The sequence below is a fragment of the Pecten maximus genome, unplaced genomic scaffold, assembly GCF_902652985.1.
Source record: "Pecten maximus unplaced genomic scaffold, xPecMax1.1, whole genome shotgun sequence".
In the NCBI taxonomy this organism is placed as follows: Eukaryota; Metazoa; Mollusca; class Bivalvia; order Pectinida; family Pectinidae; genus Pecten; species Pecten maximus.
Window position 1 is genome coordinate 3,052 of NW_022982651.1, and position 26,307 is coordinate 29,358.

At 37.9% G+C, this 26,307-nt stretch overlaps 1 protein-coding gene across 1 annotated transcript; it reads right to left on the reverse strand.

Annotated features, from left to right (window-relative positions):
• Positions 1 to 218: 218 nt before the first annotated feature.
• LOC117320702 (DNA polymerase delta catalytic subunit-like) lies at positions 219 to 25,123 on the reverse strand (the record flags this gene model as incomplete). The annotated part of the gene is made up of 18 exons (XM_033875214.1): positions 219 to 1,178; positions 1,223 to 1,279; positions 1,330 to 2,067; positions 2,112 to 3,431; positions 4,973 to 5,126; positions 5,518 to 5,628; positions 6,243 to 6,375; positions 6,960 to 7,062; positions 7,401 to 7,553; positions 10,151 to 10,323; positions 11,144 to 11,281; positions 11,499 to 11,594; positions 12,166 to 12,313; positions 14,092 to 14,205; positions 15,730 to 15,846; positions 19,861 to 19,949; positions 24,169 to 24,360; positions 25,013 to 25,123. Coding segments are annotated over 15 exons (1,929 nt in total), but the record flags the coding sequence as incomplete, so codon positions are not given.
• Positions 25,124 to 26,307: the final 1,184 nt, after the last annotated feature.

Sequence of the window (26,307 nt, forward strand, 5' to 3'; positions counted from 1 at the left end):
CGGGGTATACAGGCATTTTGTGATGTGTATTTAGTATGTATGATGTATATATATCGGGTATACGGACATTTTGTGATGTGTATTTAGTATGTATGATGTGTATATATCGGGGTATATACAGGCATTTTGTGAGGTGTATTTAGTATGTATGATGTGTATATTAAGATATATATTGTACAGGTGTGATAAGAATTTTATGTAAAACGAGAACAATAATCTTACTTAACATTTCAGCACTTTATTGATTGTACGTATACAGATTACAAAACATTGATTAGCACTCGTAACTTTTTGGCCCATTCTCTCTTCACATTCCCTGTCAATTCATTACTACATGCTCACAAGTCATTTATCTACATCGTAAACAATTCAATACGAGGAACCTGTACATGGGACCCATTTATCTACATCGTAAACAATTCAATACCGGGAACCTGTACATGGGTCCCATTTATCTACATCGTAAACAATTCAATACGAGGAACCTGTACATGGGACCCATTTATCTACATCGTAAACAATTCAATACACAGACCTGTACATGGGTCCCATTTATCTACATCGTAAACAATTCAATACGCGGAACCTGTACATGGGTCCCATATATCTACATCGTAAACAATTCAATACGCGGAACCTGTACATGGGTCCCATTTATCTACATCGTAAACAATTCAATACGAGGAACCTGTACATGGGTCCCATATATCTACATCGTAAACAATTCAATACGCGGAACCTGTACATGGGTCCCATTTATCTACATCGTAAACAATTCAATACGCGGAACCTGTACATGGGTCACATCTATCTACATCGTAAACAATTCAATACACAGACCTGTACATGGGTCCCATTTATCTACATCGTAAACAATTCAATACACAGACCTGTACATGGGACCCATTTATCTACATCGTAAACAATTCAATACACAGACCTGTACATGGGTCCCATTTATCTACATCGTAAACAATTCAATACACAGACCTGTACATGGGTCCCATTTATCTACATCGTAAACAATTCAATACACAGACCTGTACATGGGTCCCATTTATCTACATCGTAAACAATTCAATACCTGTACATGGGTCACATTTATCTACATCGTAAACAATTCAATACACAGACCTGTACATGGGACCCATTTATCTACATCGTAAACAATTCAATACCTGTACATGGGTCACATTTATCTACATCGTAAACAATTCAATACACAGACCTGTACATGGGTACCATTTATCTACATCGTAAACAATTCAATACCGGGAACCTGTACATGGGTCACATATATCTACATTGTAAACAATTCAATACACAGACCTGTACATGGGTCCCATTTATCTACATCGTAAACAATTCAATACACAGACCTGTACATGGGACCCATTTATCTACATCGTAAACAATTCAATACCAGGAACCTGTACATGGGTCCCATTTATCTACATCGTAAACAATTCAATACGCAGACCTGTACATGGGTCCCATTTATCTACATCGTAAACAATTCAATACACAGACCTGTACATGGGACCCATTTATCTACATCGTAAACAATTCAATACCTGTACATGGGTCCCATTTATCTACATCGTAAACAATTCAATACACAGACCTGTACATGGGTCACATTTATCTACATCGTAAACAATTCAATACACACACCTGTACATGGGACCCATTTATCTACATCGTAAACAATTCAATACCGGGAACCTGTACATGGGTCCCATATATCTACATCGTAAACAATTCAATACGCGGAACCTGTACATGGGACCCATTTATCTACATCGTAAACAATTCAATACGCGGAACCTGTACATGGGTCACATCTATCTACATCGTAAACAATTCAATACCTGTACATGAGACCCATTTATCTACATCGTAAACAATTCAATACGCGGAACCTGTACATGGGTCCCATTTATCTACATCGTAAACAATTCAATACGCAGAACCTGTACATGGGTCCCATTTATCTACATCGTAAACAATTCAATACGCAGACCTGTACATGGGTCACATCTATCTACATCGTAAACAATTCAATACCTGTACATGGGTCACATCTATCTACATCGTAAACAATTCAATACGCGGAACCTGTACATGGGACCCATTAACATTATCTTAATCAAATTATTAATATCATTATCTACTAGTCAGGAGAATAAATCTCCCTTCATTACTACATGCCTTCATCTGTCAAATGGCCTGTGAGGTGTATAACTCTATTTCATTGATGATGATGATGATGATGCTGCTGCTGCCTTTTTATAAAAATCCTTATTTGAGTTACTCTACTAAGTATATGTGGTGAGAGGAACTCCAAACATCATCATTGGACACATATTGGACTGACACGAATCAATGATAAATTATAATGTGTTATCCACTCACAAACTCCAGTATTCTAGCTATATTCTAAAGGTGCTTAAACAAGAGGTTTGGCGGGCCTGTATTGTTCACTTTACTGCATGATTAATAGAAAATCTTTCTATCACACTTATAAATCACTTCAGTATTATATAACATGATTAATAGAGATCTTCTTAACACACTTATAAATCACTTCAGTATTATATATCATGATTAATAGAAATCTTCCAATCACAATTATAAATCACTTCAGTATTATATAACATGATTAATAGAGATTTTCTTAACACACTTTTAAATTATAAGTTCACACACCAATTGTTCACCTTATCAAGCAGATTTAATGCACTAGAAAATCCAGGATTTCAAGTTCAATGTCCAGATTTCTAAAGGTCTTACATTTTTTATCGATTAAGGTTATTCAAATATTAACAAGATTTTGTTTTCTAGTATCATATACTTAAACAAAACTCCACTGTAGACACAATGATACTAGAGGAACACCAAATCACACCAGTTTGTCCTGATCAGATGATCTTTAGAACTAGGATCACATCTTGATTGCTTTAGACTCTAACGACACGATATTTGATATTCACAGAGGATTGTCAGATTTCATCACCAGGAAGGAACACCAAATCGCGTCATCAGTTTGTCCCAATCATCACCAGGAAGGAACACCAAATCGTGTCATCAGTTTGTCCTGGTCATCACCAGGAAGGAACACCAAATCGCGTCATCAGTTTGTCCTGATCATTACCAGGAAGGAACACCAAATCGTGTCATCAGTTTGTCCCGATCATCACCAGGAAGGAACACCAAATCGCGTCATCAGTTTGTCCCAATCATCACCAGGAAGGAACACCAAATCGCGTCATCAGTTTGTCCTGATCATCACCAGGAAGGAACACCAAATCGCGTCATCAGTTTGTCCTGATCATCACCAGGAAGGAACACCAAATCGCGTCATCAGTTTGTCCTGATCAGCCAAGTCTTTTTGCACTTTTTTCCTCATGTAGAATATAGGGCAATCTCGACTGTAAACAAAAAGTAGATATCTGAGTCAACAACTTCAGCTACAAATAATTTGTCTAACTTTTCAGTGTCATCATGCCAAAAAGTTACAACAAACTACCAGAAATCACTAACCAATCAGATCTTACAGTGTTATTGCTAGCTGATTAAATAATGAGACATCCAATGATACATGTTCGAATGCAGATACAGACACTGAATCTGTGGATTTATGTAGAGTTCTTCATATTTTCTTATCTAACATTTAAATATTGTCAAATAAGCATGATAGCCATAAACCTTTCCCTGGATAATGGACGCTAAAGTTGGTTAAATCATCCTTCTCCCAAATGTAGTCACACTCTACAAAATCAGTCGTGACATAACTTAAAGAAATCACCCTGACCCAGCAGTAGGCCCCACAATTTGTCACCACCTGCAACACGCAGTGAGCTATAGTCAGCATACACTTTCCCCACTCCTGTACAGGTTAGCTCAGTCATCACCACACTAATGCACCATCAAACGTAGATCTCTGGTGTAGGATCGATCTTCATATGTTGGTAAGAGACAATCATGTGCTCTTGTGATTTTCCTTTGGAAGACACTTTACCCCTATTACTCTGGGTAGCATGTGATCGGCCATTTGTAAACTAATTTGTGAGGTAGTCATTAGCTACTACACAGAGACTGCCTCAAAATGACTGGCTGTTCAGAAAGCAACTCATCATTAACTTCATAAACAGCACGTCCTCTTGAAGTCGACCCTGACAGACACTGGATTCACTGACCAGAGAACCTTGCATACAGCACGTCCTCGTCAAGTTTACCCCTACAGACACTGTATCTAAAGATGAGGACTTACCTCGTACACAACATGTCCTCTTGAAGTTTACCCTAACAGACACTGTATCTACAGATGAGAACTTACCTTGTACACAGCACGTCCTCTTGAAGTTTACCCTGACAGACACTGGGTCCACAGTCGAGAGAACTTACCTCGTACACAGCACGTCCTCGTGAAGACTGCCCCGACACTGAATACGGATGAGAACTTACCTTGTACACAGCACATCCTCGTGAAGTTTACCCTGACAGACACTGGGTCTACAGAGGAGAGGACTTTCCTTGTACACAGCACGTCCTCGTGAAGACTACCCCGACACTGAATACAGATGAGAACTTACCTCGTACACAGCACATCCTCGTGAAGTTTACCCCTACAGACACTGTGTCTACAGATGAGAACTTACCTCGTACACAGCACGTCTTTGTGAAGTTTACCCCGACGGACACTGGGTCCACAGTCGAGAGAACTTACCTCGTACACAGCACGTCCTCGTGAAGACTGCCCTGACAGCGCTGACACTGGGTCCACAGACGAGAGAACTTACCTCGTACACAGCACGTCCTCGTGAAGACTGCCCTGACAGCGCTGACACTGGGTCCACAGTCGAGAGAACTTACCTCGTACACAGCACGTCTTTATGAAGTTTATCCCGACGGACACTGGCACGTCCTCATGAAGACCCCTGACAATGGGTCCATAGAAGAGAGAACTTACCTCGTACACAGCACATCCTCGTGAAGACTGCCTTGACAGCGCTGACACTGGGTCCACAGACGAGAGAACTTTTCCTCTAACATATTTAGATGGGACACCTCTTTCTGATAGATACCAGATTCCTTAGGCTTACAGTATTTACACACCGCAGACGCTGAGAAATACACACAAGAGAAATGATTAAATATAGGCGTACAGGCTACTGGAGACCAGCTGGAGTATGGACCTATAAGGGTAATATCAGATGAATATGTATTATTTAAACCCAATTGAATACATCCTGCATAATAAGCCCACTCATTATCGGCAATTCCTTAATAAAGCGAACCAGCATGATCAGATATATATAATGTGTTTTTTAATAACTGAAAGATAGAAATATAGTTTCCTGAAAATAAATAGGTTTGTATTGTTAATTTCTGTTAAATGCATCACACATTTATCAAATATCTAACAGAAATATATGTTTTTATGATGTCATTCTAATTTTGCCTGTAAATATCTAATTTGACTAAACCTCTGGAATCAGGAAATATAACACTTACTGTCATCCAGAACTGTTCGACAGCCAATACATTTCTCTTTTTTAGTAGCGAATGCCATGAGTCCACCAATCTTGGCCGTTACCATGGTTTTAGTGCGAGTATGGTCACCACCTGTCAGGAAATCAACTTTATAATGCTTTCTCTCCATACACAATCATTTCTGTTAAAACATCCCAGTTATCAACTTTATAATGCTTTCTCTCCGTACACAATCATTTCTGTTAAAACATCCCAGTTATCAACTTTATAATGCTTTCTCTCCGTACACAATCATTTCTGTTAAAACAGAAAGGTAATCAACTTTATAATGCTTTCTCTCCATACACAATCATTTCTATTAAAACACAGGTAATCAACTTTATAATGCTTTCTCTCCATACACAATCATTTCTGTTAAAACATTCCAGTTATCAACATCTTATTTTTTGTATCTTACATGACTTATAATTCTATAAAAGTCCCTCCCCCGCTGTACTGGACCGGCCCATAACAGACCAGACCAGACAGAAGGAGGGAACTAACATGGTTTGTTTACAGACAGACTGCAGGAAGGGTGATTTGATAATCATTTATTCTGATGATGGTAGAAAACACTTTAGGTAACTAAACTGGTATAGTCACTTTCCCCCCAAAAAACAAAAGAAATGTATTCTGGTGTCTGATAAATGAAATGCAACATTCATACTTTGTATACAGGAAATTTACAAAAAATAGAAACAACTCACGTAAAAGGACAGACTCGGCTTTCTTCTCTCCCAGAATTGGTTCAAATATCCGGAGAAGAGGCTTGGATAGCTGGTTCTCCAGGTAATACTGGGTGTCTATAGGGATGTTGTTCTCAAGGACGTATATAGGGTCCTAAATCAGAGAAAGGATGACAGGTCAAAGGTCAATATCATATAATGCAGGTCAACGTAACAGGAGGACAAGTCATAGGTCAATATCACATCATGTGTCAATACTTTACCTCAGGTCATAGGTCAATGTAAGAGGAAGACAAGTAATAGGTCAATATCAAATGTGTCAATATTATACCTCAGGTCATAGGTCAACATAAGAGGAGGACAAGTCATAATCAACATATATCACCTTGAGATTGAAGGCAGGTAAATAATTATCAATATTTGAGTAAATCAACAATGTTATTTTATTAATATGCTGCATGAAGTTCAACACAGTAAGTCGCCCCAGAACAGTTGTAGGTACAGTAAGAGGACATCAGTGTTACAACTGTATGACACCCTCTATACCTTGACCTGACTGTGTGACCAAATTAACCACTGGATGTACAGTATCTGTAAACCCTCTACACCTTGACCTGACTGTGTGGCCAAATTATCCACTGGATGTACAGTAACTGTATGACACCCTCTACACCTTGACCTGACTGTGTGACCAAATTATCCACTGGATGTACAGCACCTGTATGATTGAATACAAACCTCAGACTTCATATAAGCTGCTGTTTTCTTTGCTGCAGCAACGATAACGTAAGGAACTCTATCTCCGAGCTGTGGGGCACTGCCAGGGTCTCTCTTTTTAATTCTGGCGTAACAATATAACAATCCATGATAAAAGTAGATTTAGGAACAGTAAAACAGGAGGATGTGATGGCCATGCTATTAAATGTTCATATATAGATTAAGTTGAACATACATATAATTTCTTTTTATTGCAATTTAATGTTGACCTTTAGAATGCACAATCTAAGCCCTGAAAAAACAAGATTGCTTTTTATGAACAAAAAGATATCAAGAACTTCAAATCAATTCAAGAGATTGAATAGTGCTTTATGCACTAGAAGGTTTAAAAGGTAAACATCCCACTTTATTACACCAAACTCAATCTAAAAGTCACAAGCTTTTTTTGACTGAATTTTTTACCTGTTGGCCAGTTCTACGTGGGCCTGTTTGGCCGAGTACTCGTCGTCAGTCTTTGTGAGCTCCTTGGTTATGACTAACTGGGATATATCTATCCTATTACACAGTAGGTCAGATATTGTCTGCTTCGCATATTCCACTGCACCAGTTGGGTCCCTGGAAAAATTTACATAATAAAATTCTGTATGTCCCCATGAACAGTTGCATCACAAATTTGGTTACAGTTGCATCACAATTTGTTTTTGTTTTTTTTTCTTTTGGAAATTTTTTTTATTTTTTTTCCATACATATGCATACATGTAGCAATACATAATATTGGTATATATTTAATTGCAGCAATTACATTTTTTCGTATGCTTAATAAAATTCGCTTATCGATACATGAAGTATACCTCAGATGCAGTTTCGTCACAATACATTAAATCTTGCAATTTATTAAAGTGTCGCATAAAATGAATGGGTTGCATCACCAATTTGGTTAAGAACAAACACATAAGATATATTACATATACTTATCTTAAGATTATGTAAACACTACAAATATTATTCCATTAATTAGTTAATTTATCTTCCATATTTTGACATTTTCAAACACACTTTGACTGTCCTGACTTTTTGTCTTACACTTTATGTCCTATCCTCAGTGTTAAGTCCTAAAATAACCAACAGATGTATGTCTCTAACATCATTGACAAGTCCTAAAAAAATGGAACAATGAAACAGCTGTATGATACAGTTTTATATATAATTAGTTATCAACTGTATCCAGTACTACATTCATTACAAGAGGCCCAATGGGCCTGTATCGCTCACCTGGCTCTACAGCAACTTTGAAGTTGATGAGGTCATTTCTAAAGATACTATGTTGATTACCTCTTTATTCAAATAGCATTGTAAGCTAGTTTTATTCATATTAAACATTTTCTAGTCCTTCATTCCAGCATTCTATTGGCCTAATATCAGGTCTTGGAGGCTCTTGGCTATCGCAAATTTCACCCGTGACCTTGAATGTAGGTCAAGGTCATTTATTTGAACAATATTGGTAGCCCTTCACCCCAGCATGCTACAGGCCCAATATCAAGTCCCTGGGCCTCTTGGTTATTGAGAAGAAGTCGTTTGAAGATTATAGCCTATTTGACCCATGTGACCTTGAATGCAGGTCAAGGTCATTTATTTGAACAAACTTTGTAGCCCTTCACCCCAGCATGCTACAGGCCCAATATCAAGTCCCTGGGCCTCGTGGTTATTGAGAAGAAGTCGTTTGAAGATTATAGCCTATTTGACCCATGTGACCTTGAATGAAGGTCAAGGTCATTTATTTGAACAAACTTTGTAGCCCTTCAACCCAGCAAGCTACAGGCCCAATATCAAGTCCCTGGGCCTCTTGGTTATTAAGAAGAAGTCGTTTGAAGATTATAGCCTATTTGACCCATGTGACCTTGAATGAAGGTGAAGGTCATTTATTTGAACAAACTTTGTAGCCCTTCACCCCAGCAAGCTACAGGCCCAATATCAAGTCCCTGGGCCTCATGGTTATTGAGAAGAAGTCGTTTGAAGATTATAGCCTATTGACCCATGTGACCTTCAATGAAGGTGAAGGTCATTTATTTGAACAAACTTTGTAGCCCTTCACAACAGCAAACAACAGGCCCAATATCAAGTCCCTGGGCCTCTTGGTTATTGAGAAGAAGTCGTTTGAAGATTATAGCCTATTTGACCCATGTGACCTTGAATGAAGGTCAAGGTCATTTATTTGAACAAACTTTGTAGCCCTTCACCCCAGCATGCTACAGGCCCAATATCAAGTCCCTGGGCCTCTTGGTTATTGAGAAGAAGTTGTTTGAAGATTATAGCCTATTTGATCCATGTGACCTTGAATGAAGGTCAAGGTCATTTATTTGAACAAACTTTGTAGCCCTTCACCCCAGCATGCTACAGGCCCAATATCAAGTCCCTGGGCCTCTTGGTTATTGAGAAGAAGTTGTTTGAAGATTATAGCCTATTTGATCCATGTGACCTTGAATGAAGGTCAATGTCATTTATTTGAACAAACTTTGTAGCCCTTCACCCCAGCATGCTACAGGCCCAATATTAAGTCCCTGGGCCTCTTGGTTATTGAGAAGAAGTTGTTTAAATGAAAAAGTTGACGCCGGACGGCCGGACGGACGGCCGGACAGACGGACGGCCGGACGACGGACGCCGCACCATGGCATAAGCTCACTTGCCCTTCGGGCAGGTGAGCTAATAAGGATGTGATTCATTTGTGTTTTTCATTACCACAAACCTAACAGTATAACAGTAAACCCTAAAATGGTTGACTTACCTGTGTATAAGGATCTCTGGGTACACTTACCTGTCTATAGGGACATGTGAGTACACTAACCTGTCTATAAGGACCTCTGGGTACACTTCCCTGTCTACATGGACCTAAAGGTACACTAATCTGTCTATAGGGACATGCGAGTACACTAACCTGTCTATTTTGTAGTGACATGCGAGTACACTTACCTGTCTATAGGGACCTCTGGGTACACTTACCTGTCTATAAGGACCTCTAGGTACACTTACCTGTCTATGAGGACCTCTGGGTACACTTACCTGTCTATAGGGACCTCTGGGTACACTTACCTGTCTATAAGGACCTCTTGGTACACTTACCTGTCTATTTTGTAGTGACATGTGAGTACACTTACCTGTCTATAGGGACCTCTAGGTACACTTACCTGTCTATAAGGACCTCTAGGTACACTTACCTGTCTATAAGGATCATCTGTAGACAAGTGTTGATAAGGTTGGCCACTATAGGACTGTTGTCACGCCTCACTGTCTCTATGCCTTTACAGTCCATCTTGTCATGTTTGTTTGGGTTAGTCCAGTACAATCCAGCATAACGCTTTTTGTTAATTAACAGGTAAGGAAAGTAAACCTGCAAAAATGTTTACAATGCAGTTAAAACTGTGATAATCTTTGCTGTCAGTTCTTAAATCTAGATTAAAACTTTCTTTTCTATATGAGGATGAGAAATTAAACAGAAGTCACATCAAACAAAATTCAGGCATTTTGTGAATCAAAATTCAATTTGTTGAATTAACCTTCTGCATTTAAATAAAAGAACATCAAACCATGAGTAAACTTCATCAAATATCAGTTTCAGAGGGAATCAAAGGAAGTAGTCTTTAAAGACGTGTTACAGACCTATAATCTTGGCACAATGACACAGGATTTATTAACACGGGTATAAATGCTGTGTTACAGACCTATAATCTTGGCACAATGACACAGGATTTATTAACACGGGTATAAATGCTGTGTTACAGACCTATAATCTCACCACAATGACACAGGATTTATTAACACTGGTATAAATGCTGTGTTACAGACCTATAATCTTACCACAATGACACAGGATTTATTAACACGGGTATAAATGCTGTGTTACAGACCTATAATCTCACCACAATGACACAGGATTTATTAACACAGGTATAAATGCTGTGTTACATACCTATAATCTTACCACAATGACACAGGATTTATTAACACGGGTATAAATGCTGTGTTACAGACCTAATCTTACCACAATGACACAGGATTTATTAACACGGGTATAAATGCTGTGTTACAGACCTATAATCTTACCACAATGACAGGATTTATTAACACGGGTATAAATGCTGTGTTACATACCTATAATCTTGGCACAATGACACAGGATTTATTAATACGGGTAGAAGTATTGCTCTAACCTTTTCAAATTCTAGTTTGATGGGACTAACAAACTTGGCAGAGATAAAGTTAGCTGCCTCTAGTCCTAAATCCATGGCCTCGGCGACAGTGTCCACACCAAACTTACACATCACTGAGTCAGTGTCACCATACACAACCTGTAAACAGACAGATCACACAGCCATTTTTCTTTTGACAGGAATCAATGTTATGATTCATGTTATAAATTATGAAATATATTTCTAACTTGATTGGGCACTAGCTCCATTTATCATCACTCTCGTTAAATACTTGTTTGAATTTGATAAATCAATAGTTTGTCCAAACTTTTGAACAGGAAAGGTTTATATTTTTGGAAGATAAAGAAATAGTTACCTTAGCATCATGTTGGTAGCCATTAGCTATGGTATACTTCTCCTCTACATAGTTCTTGGTCTGTTCGATCATCATCCTCCCGAACGCAGTCACACTCTACAAAATTAGTAAGGATCACAAATTTTATAATAGATGACAACTACTACAACAAAGACAGGTCACATGACAACTACAACATAGACAGGTCACATGACAACTACAACAGACAGGTCACATGACAACTACAACATAGACAGGTCACATGACAACTACAACATAGATAGGTCACATGACAACAACAACACAGACAGGTCACATGACAACTACAACAGACAGGTCACATGACAACTACAACCACCTGTCTGGGGAAAGACAGTCTAAATACACCACCTGTCTGGGGACAGACTGTCTAAATAAACCACCTGTCTGGGGACAGACTGTTTAAAAATAAACCACTTGGCTATAATCAACGAGTACCTTCAGGTCCAGTTTACATGTTTCTTACCTGTGATATTTCCAGACAAGCCAGTTTGCCGACCTGAGCTCCAGGTTTACATATTTCTTACCTGCGATATTTCCAGACAAGGCAGTTTGCCGACCTGAGGTCAAGGTTTACATATTTCTTACCTGTGATATTTCCAGACAAGCCAGTTTGCTGACCTGAGGTCAAGGTTTACATATTTCTTACCTGCGATATTTCCAGACAAGGCAGTTTGCCGACCTGAGCACCTGTAAATCCATATACAGAGTTGGCACTAATTTTCAAGGCCAGCTGGCGACCATCCAACACCTTTTTCTTGAAAGGGTCAGTCTCTTTTTTTAGATCAGCTTTAGCTCTAAGAACAGTTAAACAAAAGTACTGCTTATTATTTCATGCATAAATATATAGATCTCAATAAAAATGTGAACATTTTGCTATGAAATTCAATTTCACACAGAAAGTAATTTTATGGTTACATTATTGCTATTTTCCACAAGATTCCATGATAGTTTAATACATAATCCTCATTATAATGACCATTTTTCTAAGATTCCCCAGTTTAATACATAATCCTCATTATAATGACCATTTTTCTAAGATTCCCCAGTTTAATACATAATCCTCATTATAATGACCATTTTTCTAAGATTCCACAGTTTAATACATAATCCTCATTATAATGACCATTTTTCTAAGATTCCCCAGTTTAATACATAATCCTCATTATAATGACCATTTTTCTAAGATTCCACAGTTTAATACATAATCCTCATTATAATGACCATTTTTCTAATAGTTAATACATAATCCTCATTATAATGACCATTTTTCTAATAGTTAATACATAATCCTCATTATAATGACCATTTTTCTAAGATTCCACAGTTTAATACATAATCCTCATTATAATGACCATTTTTCTAAGATTCCACAGTTAAATACATCATCCTCATTATAATGACCATTTTTCTAAGATTCCATAGTTTAATACATTATCCTCATTCAGGGGTCGACATTAACTTTTTTCTGTACTTGTTTTGGACAAGTAACATATATTCACTTGTCCGAATGGAATTATCACTTGTCCCACTTGAAAATTTTCAGTTAAGTTTAATGATGTTTTTCAATGTCTGTGTGTCATGCAGTAAAACGATAACATTGCAATGACAACTATATTACTGATATTTATTGGTGTTTTGTCCAAGTTACATAATGAAAAAAAAATAATTGTAGAAATGCAATAGTGCATAAATATCTGAAATACTATATTTGTTTAATCTTACAATAAATAGCGAGCCTGATAGAATCAGCATCTGTTGCCACTTTAGTCCTTCAAATTTCCTTGTACGCTTTTATTCATATTCCGTTTTTTTCAAATATGCATATTCAATTCAAAGACACCAATGGGGCTGATTGCATATTTTTGAAAAACATGGAAAGTTTAGTTATCATCTGCATAGTGTTCTGAATTAAACTATTTTCGTTATGAACAAGTCACTTCCAATGTACACCATCCATGTTTTCGTTTCTTTTTTATCATAGGTATAAGGTGAAGTCTTGTGAATACTGATTTCAGAATATAAATAAACAACATGAAGACAATATTAGTTACTTGTCCCGTCGGACAAGTGTTTAGATACTTTCACTTGTCCGACAGCAATTTAGTCTGGTACCGGACAAGCGGACAAGCCTTAATGTCGATCCCTGTCATTATAATGACCATTTTTCTAAGATTCCCCAGTTTAATACATAATCCTCATTATAATGACCATTTTTCTAAGATTCCACAGTTTAATAGATAATCCTCATTATAATGACCATTTTTCTAAGATTCCCCAGTTTAATACATAATCCTCATTATAATGACCATTTTTCTAAGATTCCATAGTTCAATACATCATCCTCATTATAATGACCATTTTTCTAAGATTCCACAGTTTAATACATAATCCTCATTATAATGACCATTTTTCTAAGATTCCATAGTTCAATACATCATCCTCATTATAATGACCATTTTTCTAAGATTCCACAGTTTAATACATAATCCTCATTATAATGACCATTTTTCTAAGATTCCACAGTTTAATACATTATCCTAATTACAATGACCAGGACTTTAGTAAACCTTACTTTTTTCGGGCACCAAGCAGATGCTCTAGAATTTCTGGTAGAAGTCCTTTCCGGTGCTGGGCTTTGATAAAAAGGTTCCCAGACGGTGTCTTGATGTACTCTTCTGGGGATAAGCTTTAAGTAGATAGTGATTTACACATAAATATATTGTCGACAAGCTTCAAGTAGACAGTGATTTACACATAAATATATAGTCGATAAGCTTTAAGTAGACAGTGATTTACACATAAATATATTGTTGACAAGCTTCAAGTAGACAGTGATTTACACATAAATATATTGTTGACAAGCTTTATGTAGACAGTGATTTACACATAAAGATATTGTCGACAAGCTTCAAGTAGACAGTGATTTACACAATAAATTCATAAATACATTGTCATATTGGATATACATGTGTCCTTCATAATGAGTCGGGTGGAAATTCTTATGACAGAGTAAACAAGGAGAGGGTTTCATAAAAGCTGTTGCCAAATTGTTTTGGATTTAAAACCACTGCAATGAAATATTTTGAAATGATTAATGTAAGATATTTTGGTGGTTTTCTGCTAACCCCTTTATCAACAGTGTTTTGACCGAGTAGTGTGGTGTAATACAGACTGGAGTTTTGAGCAGTGTTGTCTTTATCAACAGTGTTTTGACTGAGTAGTGTGGTGTAATACAGACTGGAGTTTTGAGAAGTGTTGTCTTTATCAACAATGTTTTGACCGAGTAGTGTGGTGTAATACAGACTGGAGTTTTGAGAAGTGTTGTCTTTATCAACAATGTTTTGACCGAGTAGTGTGGTGTAATACAGACTGGAGTTTTGAGAAGTGTTGTCTTTATCAACAATGTTTTGACTGAGTAGTGTGGTGTAATACAGACTGGAGTTTTGAGAAGTGTTGTGTAACACAGGTTGTGAGTTTTCAGTCAAGACTTACCCTTCCTTATTAATGGTGTTTTGACTGAGCAGTGTCGTGTTATACAGTCTTCGAGTTTTCAGTCAAGACTTACCCCTCCTTATTAATGGTGTTTTGACTGAGCAGTGTCGTGTTATACAGTCTTCGAGTTTTCAGTCAAGACTTACCCTTCCTTATTAATGGTGTTTTGACTGAGCAGTGTCGTGTTATACAGTCTTCGAGTTTTCAGTCAAGACTTACCCCTCCTTATTAATGGTGTTTTGACTGAGCAGTGTCGTGTAATACAGGTTATGAGTTTTCAGTGAAGACTTACCCTAAGCAGTGTGGTGTAATACAGGCTGTGAGTTTTCAGTAAAGATTTACCCTTCCTTATTAATGGTGTTTTGACTAAGCAGTGTGGTATAATACAGGTTATGAGTTTTCAGTGAAGACTTACCCTAAGCAGTGTGGTGTAATACAGGCTGTGAGTTTTGAGCAGTGTGGTTAATACAAGCGGCGAGTTTTCAGTCAAGACTTACCCTTCCTTATCAATGGTGTTTTGACTGAGAAGTGTTGTGTAACACACCGGTTGTGAGTTTTGAGCCAACACTTACCCTTCCTTATTAATAGTGTTTTGACTGAGCAGCATGGTGTAACACAGGTTGTGAGTTTTGAGTGCAGACTTACCCTTCCTTATTAATAGTGTTTTGTCTGAGCAGTGTCGTGTTATACAGTCTTCGAGTTTTCAGTCAAGACTTACCCCTCCTTATTAATGGTGTTTTGACTGAGCAGCGTGGTGTAACACAGGTTGTGAGCCATCATAATGGAGGGGTACAGGGAGGAGAAATCTAACGTCGCTATGGGCATGTCGTAGTACCTGAAATATACATAACAACAATGTCTATTACTTATCCTGGTATCTTAACTCGACATTCGTGTGGAGTCAGCCACACTGAAGACTCTATACATATGATCAAAAGCAGTACAAATGTTATCAACAACAAAGACATACATCTCAGATCAGACAGACTAATTTTCGATACACTTACAGGTCAATACTATCAGCATTCAATATTGATAACTCACCTTGTGTAAATAGAATTCCAAACGGAGAAAAATTGTGAGTTGATTAAAGTGAAATACATACAGGTAATTCCTTTTTAAGGGTTACTACAAATTAAAACCCTCAGAAAAGCCTGGAACATCACTCTGATCCACAACAGCTCATTAAAACCCCCAGAAAAGCCTTGAGCATTAATCTGATCCACAACAACTCATTAAAACCCTCAGAAAAGCCTGGAGCATTGCTCTGATCCATAACAGCTCATTAAAACCCTCAGCCAAACCTGGAGCATTACTCTTATCCACAACAGCTCATTAAAACCCTCAGCAAAGCCTGGAGCATTACTTATCCACAACAGCTCATTAAAACCCTCAGAAAAGCCTGGAGCATCACTCTGATCCACAACAGCTCATTAAAACTCTCAGCAAAGCCTTGAGCATTACTCTGATCCACAACAGCTCATTAAAACCCTCAGCAAAGCCTTGAGCATTACTCTGATCCACAACAGCTCATTAAAACCCTCAGAAAAGCCTGGAGCATTACTCTGATCCACAACAGCTCATTAAAACCCTCAGTGAAGCCTGAAGCATTACTTATCCACAACAGCTCATTAAAACCCTCAGCAAAGCCTGGACCATTACTCTGATCCACAACAGCTCATTAAAACCCTCGGCAAAGCCTGGACCATTACTCTGATCCACAACAGCTCATTAAAACCCTCAGCAAAGCCTGGAGCATCACTCTGATCCACAACAGCCCATTAAAACCCTCAGAAAAGCCTTGAACATTGCTCTGATCCACAACAGCTCATTAAAACCCTCAGCAAAGCCTGGAGCATTACTTATCCACAACAGCTCATTAAAACCCTCAGCCAAACCTGGAGCATTATTTATCCACAACAGCTCATTAAAACCCTCAGCAAAGCCTGGAGCATCACTCTGATCCACAACAGCCCATTAAAACCCTCAGCAAAGCCTGGAGCATTACTCTTATCCACAACAGCTCATTAAAACCCTCAGCAAAGCCTGGAGCATTACTCTGATCCACAACAGCTCATTAAAACCCTCAGAAAAGCCTGGAGCATCACTCTGATCCACAACAGCTCATTAGAACCCCCAGAAAAGCCTGGAGCATCACTCTGATCCACAACAGCTCATTAGAACCCCCAGAAAAGCCTGGAGCATTACTCTGATCCACAACAACTCATTGAAACCCTCAGCCGAGCCTGGAGCATCACTCTGATCCACAACAGCTCATTAAAACCCCCAGAAAAGCCTGGAGCATTACTCTGATCCACAACAGCTCATTAAACCCTCAGCCAAGCCTGGAGCATTACTCTGACCAACAACAACTCGTTAAAACCCTGAAGCATTACTCTGATCCACAACAGCTCATTAAAAGCCTCAGCCAAGCCTGGAGCATTACTCTGATCCACAACAGCTCATTAAAACCCTCAGTGAAGCCTGCAGCATTACTCTTATCCACAACAGCTCATTAAAACCCTCAGCAAAGCCTGGAGCATTAATCTGATCCACAACAGCTCATTAAAACCCTCAGAAAAGCCTGGAGCATCACTCTGATCCACAACAGCTCATTAGAACCCCCAGAAAAGCCTGGAACATCACTCTGATCCACAACAGCTCATTAGAACCCCCAGAAAAGCCTGGAGCATTACTCTGATCCACAACAACTCATTGAAACCCTCAGCCGAGCCTGGAGCATCACTCTGATCCACAACAGCTCATTAAAACCCCCAGAAAAGCCTGGAGCATTACTCTGATCCACAACAGCTCATTAAACCCTCAGCCAAGCCTGGAGCATTACTCTGACCAACAACAACTCGTTAAAACCCTGAAGCATTACTCTGATCCACAACAGCTCATTAAAAGCCTCAGTGACGCCTGCAGCATTACTCTGATCCACAACAGCTCATTAAAACCCTCAGCAAAGCCTGGAGCATTACTGATCCACAACAGCTCATTAAAACCCTCTGCCAAGCCTGGAGCATTACTCTGATCCACAACAGCTCATTAAAACCGTCAGTAAAGCTCGGAGCATTACTCTGATCCACAACAGCTCATTAAAACCCCCAGAAAAGCCTGGAGCATCACTCTGATCCACAACAGCTCATTAAAACTCTCAGCAAAGCCTTGAGCATTACTCTGATCCACAACAGCTCATTAAAACCCTCAGCAAAGCCTGGAGCATTACTCTGATCCACAACAGTTCAAGTGGAACATCACTACCTACTACAAAACAAGAGATCCCAGAGGGATCTTGGCGCCCACCATTGCATGATCTTTATAGGTTCCATGTCAGATTGATCTTTTCTCTACTTTTCCCTTCCTCTAAGTCTTACTAATCTGTGTAAATTCAGAAACAGCCCTCTAGTACTTTTCAAACAAGGGGAACCTATATATAAAATTTAAGATTTAGCGATAATGGCTGTCTGTTGTTTTCGGATTGATTCCAAAATGCAACACCAGGGACCAAGGGGAACCTACATATGAAATTTGAGAAAGATCCCTTCAGTACCTTCTGTAAAATAGCGATAACAAACTTCAATTGTCAAAATACAAGATGGCTGCCTGTCGGGCAGGTTGTTTTCTGACTGGTCTCAAAATCCAATATGCATAACTAGGCACCAAGGGGAACCTACATATGAAATTTGAGAAAGATCCCTTCAGCAATTTCTGATAAATAGCGATAACAAACTTCAATTGTCAAAATCCAAGATGGCTGCCTGTCGGCCATGTTGTTTTCCGATTGGTTTCAAAATGCAATATGCATAACTAGGCCCCAAGGGGAACCTACATATGAAATTTGAGAAAGATCCCTTCAGTACTTTCTCAGAAATAGCGATAACTCAGAAATAGCGATAACAATCTTCAATTGTCAAAATCCAAGATGGCTGCCTGTCGGCCATGTTGTTTTCCGATTGGTCTCAAAATGCAATATGCATAACTAGGCACCAAGGGGAGCCTACATATGAAATTTGAGAAAGATCCCTTTAGTACTTTCTCAGAAATAGCGATAACAAACTTCAATTATCAAAATCCAAGATGGCTGCCTGTCGGCCATGTTGTTTTCCGATTGGTCCCAAGATGTAATATGCAGAACTACAGACCAAGGGGAACTTACAAAAATGTTTGAGAAAAATCCCTTCATTACTTTCTGAGAAATAGCGATAACAAACTTCAATTGTCAAAATCTAAGATGGCTGTCTGTCGGCCATGTTGTTTTCCGATAGGTCTCAAAATGCAATATGCATAACTAGGCACCAAGGGGAACCTATATATGAAATTTGAGACAGATCCCTTCAGTACTTTCTGAGAAATAGTGATAATAAACTTCCAATTGTCAAAATCCAAGATGGCTGCCTGTCGGCCATGTTGTTTTCCGATTGGTCTCAAAATGCAATATGCATAACAAGGCACCAAGGGGAACCTATATATGAAATTTGAGAAAGATCCCTTCAGTACTTTCTGAGAAATAGCGATAACAAACTTCAATTGTCAAAATCCAAGATGGCTGCCTGTCGGCCATGTTGTTTTCCGATAGGTCTCAAAATGCAATATGCATAACTAGGCACCAAGGGGAACCTTCATATGAAATTGGAGAAAGATCCCTTCAGTACTTTTTGAGGATTAGCGATAACAAGAATTGTTTACGGACGGAGGGACGGACGACGGACCATGGACGCAGGGCGATTTGAATAGCCCACCATCTGATGATGGTGGGCTAAAAAGTCCTCTTATAAACAGCCGATATTTTACAGTTTCCTTTACGTTATACAGCAACGGTCCAGTAAGACAAGTCAGTACTTACCCCTTGACAGGTTCTATAACTGTGGCGCCCTCATACTCATCACCGACCTCTATCTTCTGTGTTGGTAGCACCAAGTCTTGCTCTTTGGCCTGCAAAGATAATCATTTATCAACTTGTATATAGAGATGTAGGAATAAGCTTATGCCTCCCAAACACGAATATTTCATGACAGAAATACCCAAAATCTGTTTTATTGTGCTGCTATCAGGCTATCCTTATTGTGCTGCTATCAGACTTCCCTTATCTAACAGTATATCTCCTAGGCTTACTGTAGCAGTCTGTATCGTTAACTTTTTTCCTCACTTGCCATTTGGGCAAGTGAACCCAGAATTTTGATTATCCAACTATGAATTTACGAGTCCAAATTATGGAATACTAAAATCTGTAACCAAATCTTGCTCATTGAAATGCTTCAATTTCGAATGCTCTGGGAATGCCTTATTTCATGATCGGATTTACATTGTGTAAAATGTATACTATTAATAAATTCTCTATGATTTTGGAGGGAAAACGCCACTAGTCCAAGACTAGTTAAATTTTCACAAAACTAGTCCAGACTTAAACAGTGTATGAAAGTATAGATGAAAATTCCTTAGACAATTGGTCTACATAAAATTGAAATATCATAGCCCAAGTCATTTTTCCATAGACCCATTTTGTAAACGCTTGTAAAAGTTTTGAAGCCAATAATGCACTGTTCTCAGTAGAAACATCTTGATTGTAAGCTCTGATTTCATATGATGGTTTGTCAGAAAATATAGAAATGTTGTTTACATGATTCATAATGTATGTCAGGACTCTAACTTTTCATAGCCAACCTGGCCAACATGTAGAATCCATCGAACCACCTTACTTTCGAACACTGCTTAAATTCACTCGTCGTGGGCATTGGACTAGTGCCTAACATCCCAGACTACTGTAGGATTAATATGGTAAAATAAAAACATCTTGTGTAAAGAAATACTTTTAGTTTCAACTAGAGCTGTCACCGAGGGGGTGACAAGTATACCCCCCACTTTTCCATGATTGGTTTGGATACTTTGTGAAGCTGCCTATTTATTGTACTATAACCAAATCAAACATGTTCTATGTTTAGGTAAGAACTAAGTGAATGCATAGCCGAACAAAATTTTGCTCGTTTTTAAAGAATCAAAGGGCCAAAGGCCCTGAGAAACGTCAGGGTCTGAGGTCATATTATAAGAAATTTAAAATTGGATTTTATAGTCAGACAGTTACATTTGTATCAGATGAAATGTCTTCATCTGGCCCTGGTATTTCTATTCTATATATATTCAAGAAAACATGTATAACATATATATATATCAGCTGACAACTTTACAATAGCTGAGTATAGTTCTTTCCCCATTTCTTTAATGCTTTTGAAAGATTATTGATATACTCCTGAATCAGTAAAGCTGCTTGTAAACTTTGAAAAAAGAATCAACTTAGCGACAAATCGGTCTATTAACAGAACATGTTGTAACTACAACTAAAGATAAAATCCAAGATGTACACAGCCGAAGTTTTTTAAAATTTTATTTATACTATAAGTTATTAATAAGGCCTATCAAACATCTATTTTATGACCCCTTAAGTAACACATTTTAACTCTGATAGAAAATTGCGGTCGCGTTGTCCGACGAGACATATCTAGTTTTGACACCGCCAGTACATCAGTCACGGATCATAACAGTGTTCCCACCCATATTTCTTTCTGGGGGTTTTGGCACCCCCATGGTTTGAAAATTGGGGGTACAGCAAGATTTTTGAGGGTACAGGTAAGTATTTGAGGACCAGTTGAAAAATGTGTTGCTGCAAATTTCAAATGAAATTTTAATCATACTCTGTCAGAGTTGTATTGTGTTTCACTTTTCATTTTCAATAAAAACAAATGCACAGCTCAAATGCAATTACTATTCTTTATTTGTATAGTAAACTTTATGGAGTTCGATCGATACACGTAATTAGACGTGATGCACAATGTCAATGTTGAAAGTTCTATGATAAGTAACAAACTGTAAAACAGACAAAATCAAACAGGATTTAAAGGGCTAATCTGGGGATTTAAATATAGCAGCCACTTCCTTTTGTTTTATGTTATTAAAACTAATTCCTGAAACCTCACCTTAATTTAATGCATTCTGGATTATATAATTAATACTTATTGATTTAAGGAAAACTAAGACAGATTGCATCTCATTCTTTTCAACAACACTCACATTAACCATAAATGAACCTGGATTATATATTACATGTTTATTGGAAATACATTAAATAATACGGGCTTTTTTCCTGGACATTTATTTTAGCAGCGGTCATGTAATTGATTTGTTTTGCATTTTGTTTAACAATCACGTGTTCTTGTGTGTCTTGTTGCCGTAATAGTGCTGATCTTGGAAAGTTTGACATTCCATTTATATAGGGGAGATTTTGAGTCATGATTAGGCCTATGTCTTTTACAAACATTGCAATACATGTATGAAATGTTTTTGTTGTCGCCGTCATCCTCAGTAACCTCGAGCTCGCCGGTCCAAAGCCAATCAAACTCCCCCAGCCGTTTCGTCTGAGAACGTTTGATCTTCTTTGGCTTGGGGAATACGTGACAATTTTGCCGTTGATGTTGCCATCACTGTCACTGACTGCAAGTCGTAATCGCTTGCCATGCGAGTGCTGCGGTTTAAAAAACCCTTGTTCACCATAGCAGCCATTTTGGTTTAGTCTCGATCATTTACGCGCTTTACATCGCGAGTGATGCACAGATAAAGAATTCAAACGCTTGAAAGATCGAGCTGTTTACGGAGAAAACCCTGAAGTTTTACTAGTTTTAAAATCATTCGGAGCAGCGGTTTTTACCGTGCCTATAGTCTTAAATAATATCAAGATTTGAAGAAGTTCTTAATACAAATTTAACCAATATTTCCTACGATATTTGCACATTTTAGCGCGTGCAAGTCACGCATGGAGACAAAAATATGTACGTGATTTTTGTAGAATGAGCGTGAATCACGCACGTTTCTACGTGAATGGGAACACTGTCATAATCATTAGATTCTTTTCAAACAACAAATAATAACCTTATTTAATAAAATCCTCACGAAAAACGGCAATGTAGTTTGTTACAACTTGCCCTCAATTCCTGGTCATATTTCTTGCGTATTCTAGCGACTTACAAATGAATATGAAACTGCGAACGGTCGTTGGTTTAGATACAGTAGACATAACCGCCATTTTGGCTGACTAGTGAAGAGTCACGTGACAGCTGAAGTTATCTTGTGGAATGCTCGGGTGCATTTGACTACGCAAATAGGATTGGTTTTAAGCTATCAAATGTTCCTGCATATGAACTCGGGATGAACAGATGTGAATAGTTTCTCTGTGAATGCATGTAAATTTCCACGACGATCAAACTGATTTTTCTACTTTCGTTTTCAAGGCAGTATCGAGACAGAACTACGTAATCCTATATATGCCAACAAAATTGCATATACTGACGAGGAAAAAGGTTAATAATTATACTCTAAAATAGTCTAGAACACCAAACATTAACATTTCATTTTAAATAATTGCAGTAAACACGGTTTACATCACTTAAATTGTGTCAATAATTGCTATCAAAATAGGAACTATATTAGGCTGCGGATGTTTATCATTTGCATGACAGAAAAGAGGAATAGTTAGCCGGAAGAGATCTGTCAGTAACAACATTTCCCCACCACGCCTATAACGGCAGGTGCCAAAGGCACCCTGACGTTAAAAAGGGGCATAACTCTATTAGAACTGGTAATTCTGCAAAATCTTTGCATAGAGCACAGCCTCATAGGGTCCTCTAACTATATACAAAATTTTAGTAAAATTCATTGAAAACAAAGCAAATGCATAGCCGAAAAAGCTAGCAACCATTTTTTACATAAAGGGTCATAACTCTGTAAAAAGGTTTTTTTTGCAAGAAGCTGTTACTGGAGACACAACTTCATGCCATCCTTCAACTCTGTATAAATTTTCAAGAAAATCCATCAAAAACTAAGTGAATGCATAGCTGGACGAAATTATGACACATTGCGTAAGAAAAAGGGGCATAACTCTGTTAAAAAGGGCTAAATCGCAAAATCACTGCAGGGGACACAGGTTCATATGGTCTTCTAACTGTATACCAAATTTGAGTGAAATCCATAAAGAAATGAGCGAATGCATAGCCGGACAAATTTTGTGACAGACGGATGGACAGACAAGTTGATTCCAGTATACCACCCCTAACTTCGTTGCGGGGGGTATAATTACATGATGCTTACAGTATTATAAATATGTTACCTTTCTAAGTAGCTGTGATATGACTTTGATCTGCTGGCCCCGCGACAACAGGTAAGGTAGGGGTACCCCTGTTACTCTCGCCATTTCTATGTAGTTGATGACACACATGAGCTTGTCCAGGAGACGTAGCGGTAATATGGCGTCCTTTAGACAATACACTGCCAAACGTCGTCTCGTCTGATCTGTACCATTCTGTGGAAAGTCAAACCCACTCCATAAACATGTAATCCATAAACATGTAATTCAGTTCTTTTTTCTGCAATATTTCATTACATTTCAGTTTTCATAAAACATACAACAAATGAAGTCCATATTACTGTACAAAACGATGACATGTACCCATACAGAAAATGTATTTTTATCTATCAGACCATAAAACTTGATTTTTTTCTATATCAGTTTTTCAACATGTTCAATTGCAATGTTTTTACAAACAGCACATACACAGTAACATAATTTGCCCAAAGCAGTCGATAGCCATAACCCTGATTATAGATTCAGCCAAAGACATGCTCTATATTAAGCACTGTCCATATGGCAGAAAAGTACTTAAGACTTACCTTTATTTTCCTTGATGGGCCTCACTGCTGCTTATATAAAGTGAAATCATTCTTACCAAACAATTTCCTAACCAAATTTGGTCAAAATCAAATCAACTGATGATGACAAGTAGAATTCTAAAGATTCACAAGGATTTTGGATAAGGCGAGTTGTAAAAGTACTGTCAGTTAAAAATACCTTTTACCGTAAATGTCAGTACAAGATTATCTATCTTATTAAAAGTTAGAAATGAACAGATTTATACAGTAATTCCTGATGTTTATATACTGTACCAGAAACTTACTTGAAGGTCTGTGATAATGGAATGTTGTACATCTTCCTTTTGTTCTTGTAGAAAGTGGAACGAGACAGCATTCAGCGAGTATGATCGTAGTTTGTAGTCCCTCAGAACAATCTGAAATCCAAACTCCAGTGTTAGTAGATACAACACTCAGAACAATCTGAAATCCAAACCCCAGTGTTAGTATACAACACTCAGAACAATCTGAAATCCAAACTCCAGTGTTAGTAGATACAACACTCAGAACAATCTGAAATCCAAACCCCAGTGTTAGTATACAACACTCAGAACAATCTGAAATCCAAACTCCAGTGTTAGTAGATACAACACTCAGAACAATCTGAAATCCAAACTCCAGTGTTAGTAGATACAACACTCAGAACAATCTGAAATCCAAACCCCAGTGTTAGTAGATACAACACTCAGAACAATCTGAAATCCAAACTCCAGTGTTAGTAGATACAACACTCAGAACAATCTGAAATCCAAACCCCAGTGTTAGTAGATACAACACTCAGAACAATCTGAAATCCAAACCCCAGTGTTAGTAGATACAACACTCAGAACAATCTGAAATCCAAACTCCAGTGTTAGTAGATACAACACTCAGAACAATCTGAAATCCAAACTCCAGTGTTAGTAGATACAACACTCAGAACAATCTGAAATCCAAACTCCAGTGTTAGTAGATACAACAAACATTGGTTTTACACTAGAAGTCTTAGTAGATACAACAAACATTGGTTTTACACTAGAAGTCTTAGTAGATACAACAAACATTGGTTTTACACGAGAAGTGTTAGTAGATACAACAAACATTGGTTTTACACGAGAAGTGTTAGTAGATACAACAAACATTGGTTTTACACGAGAAGTGTTAGTAGATACAACAAACATTGGTTTTACACGAGAAGTGTTAGTAGATACAACAAACATTGGTTTTACACGAGAAGTGTTAGTAGATACAACAAACATTGGTTTTACACTAGAAGTCTTAGTAGATACAACACTCAGAACAATCTGAAATCCAAACTCCAGTGTTAGTAGATACAACAAACATTGGTTTTACACTAGAAGTCTTAGTAGATACAACAAACATTGGTTTTACATGAGAAGTCTTAGTAGATACAACAAACATTGGTTTTACATGAGAATTAAATAACAATGAGATCAAGTCTAACTTTACCTTGTAGATTAAGCTGAAACATTTCAACTGATATACAAAGGACTTTCATCACGAGACCAAACTACTGAAGATCTATTGGGCGGCCCTCCATAATTTTTCAGTGATCTGTTTA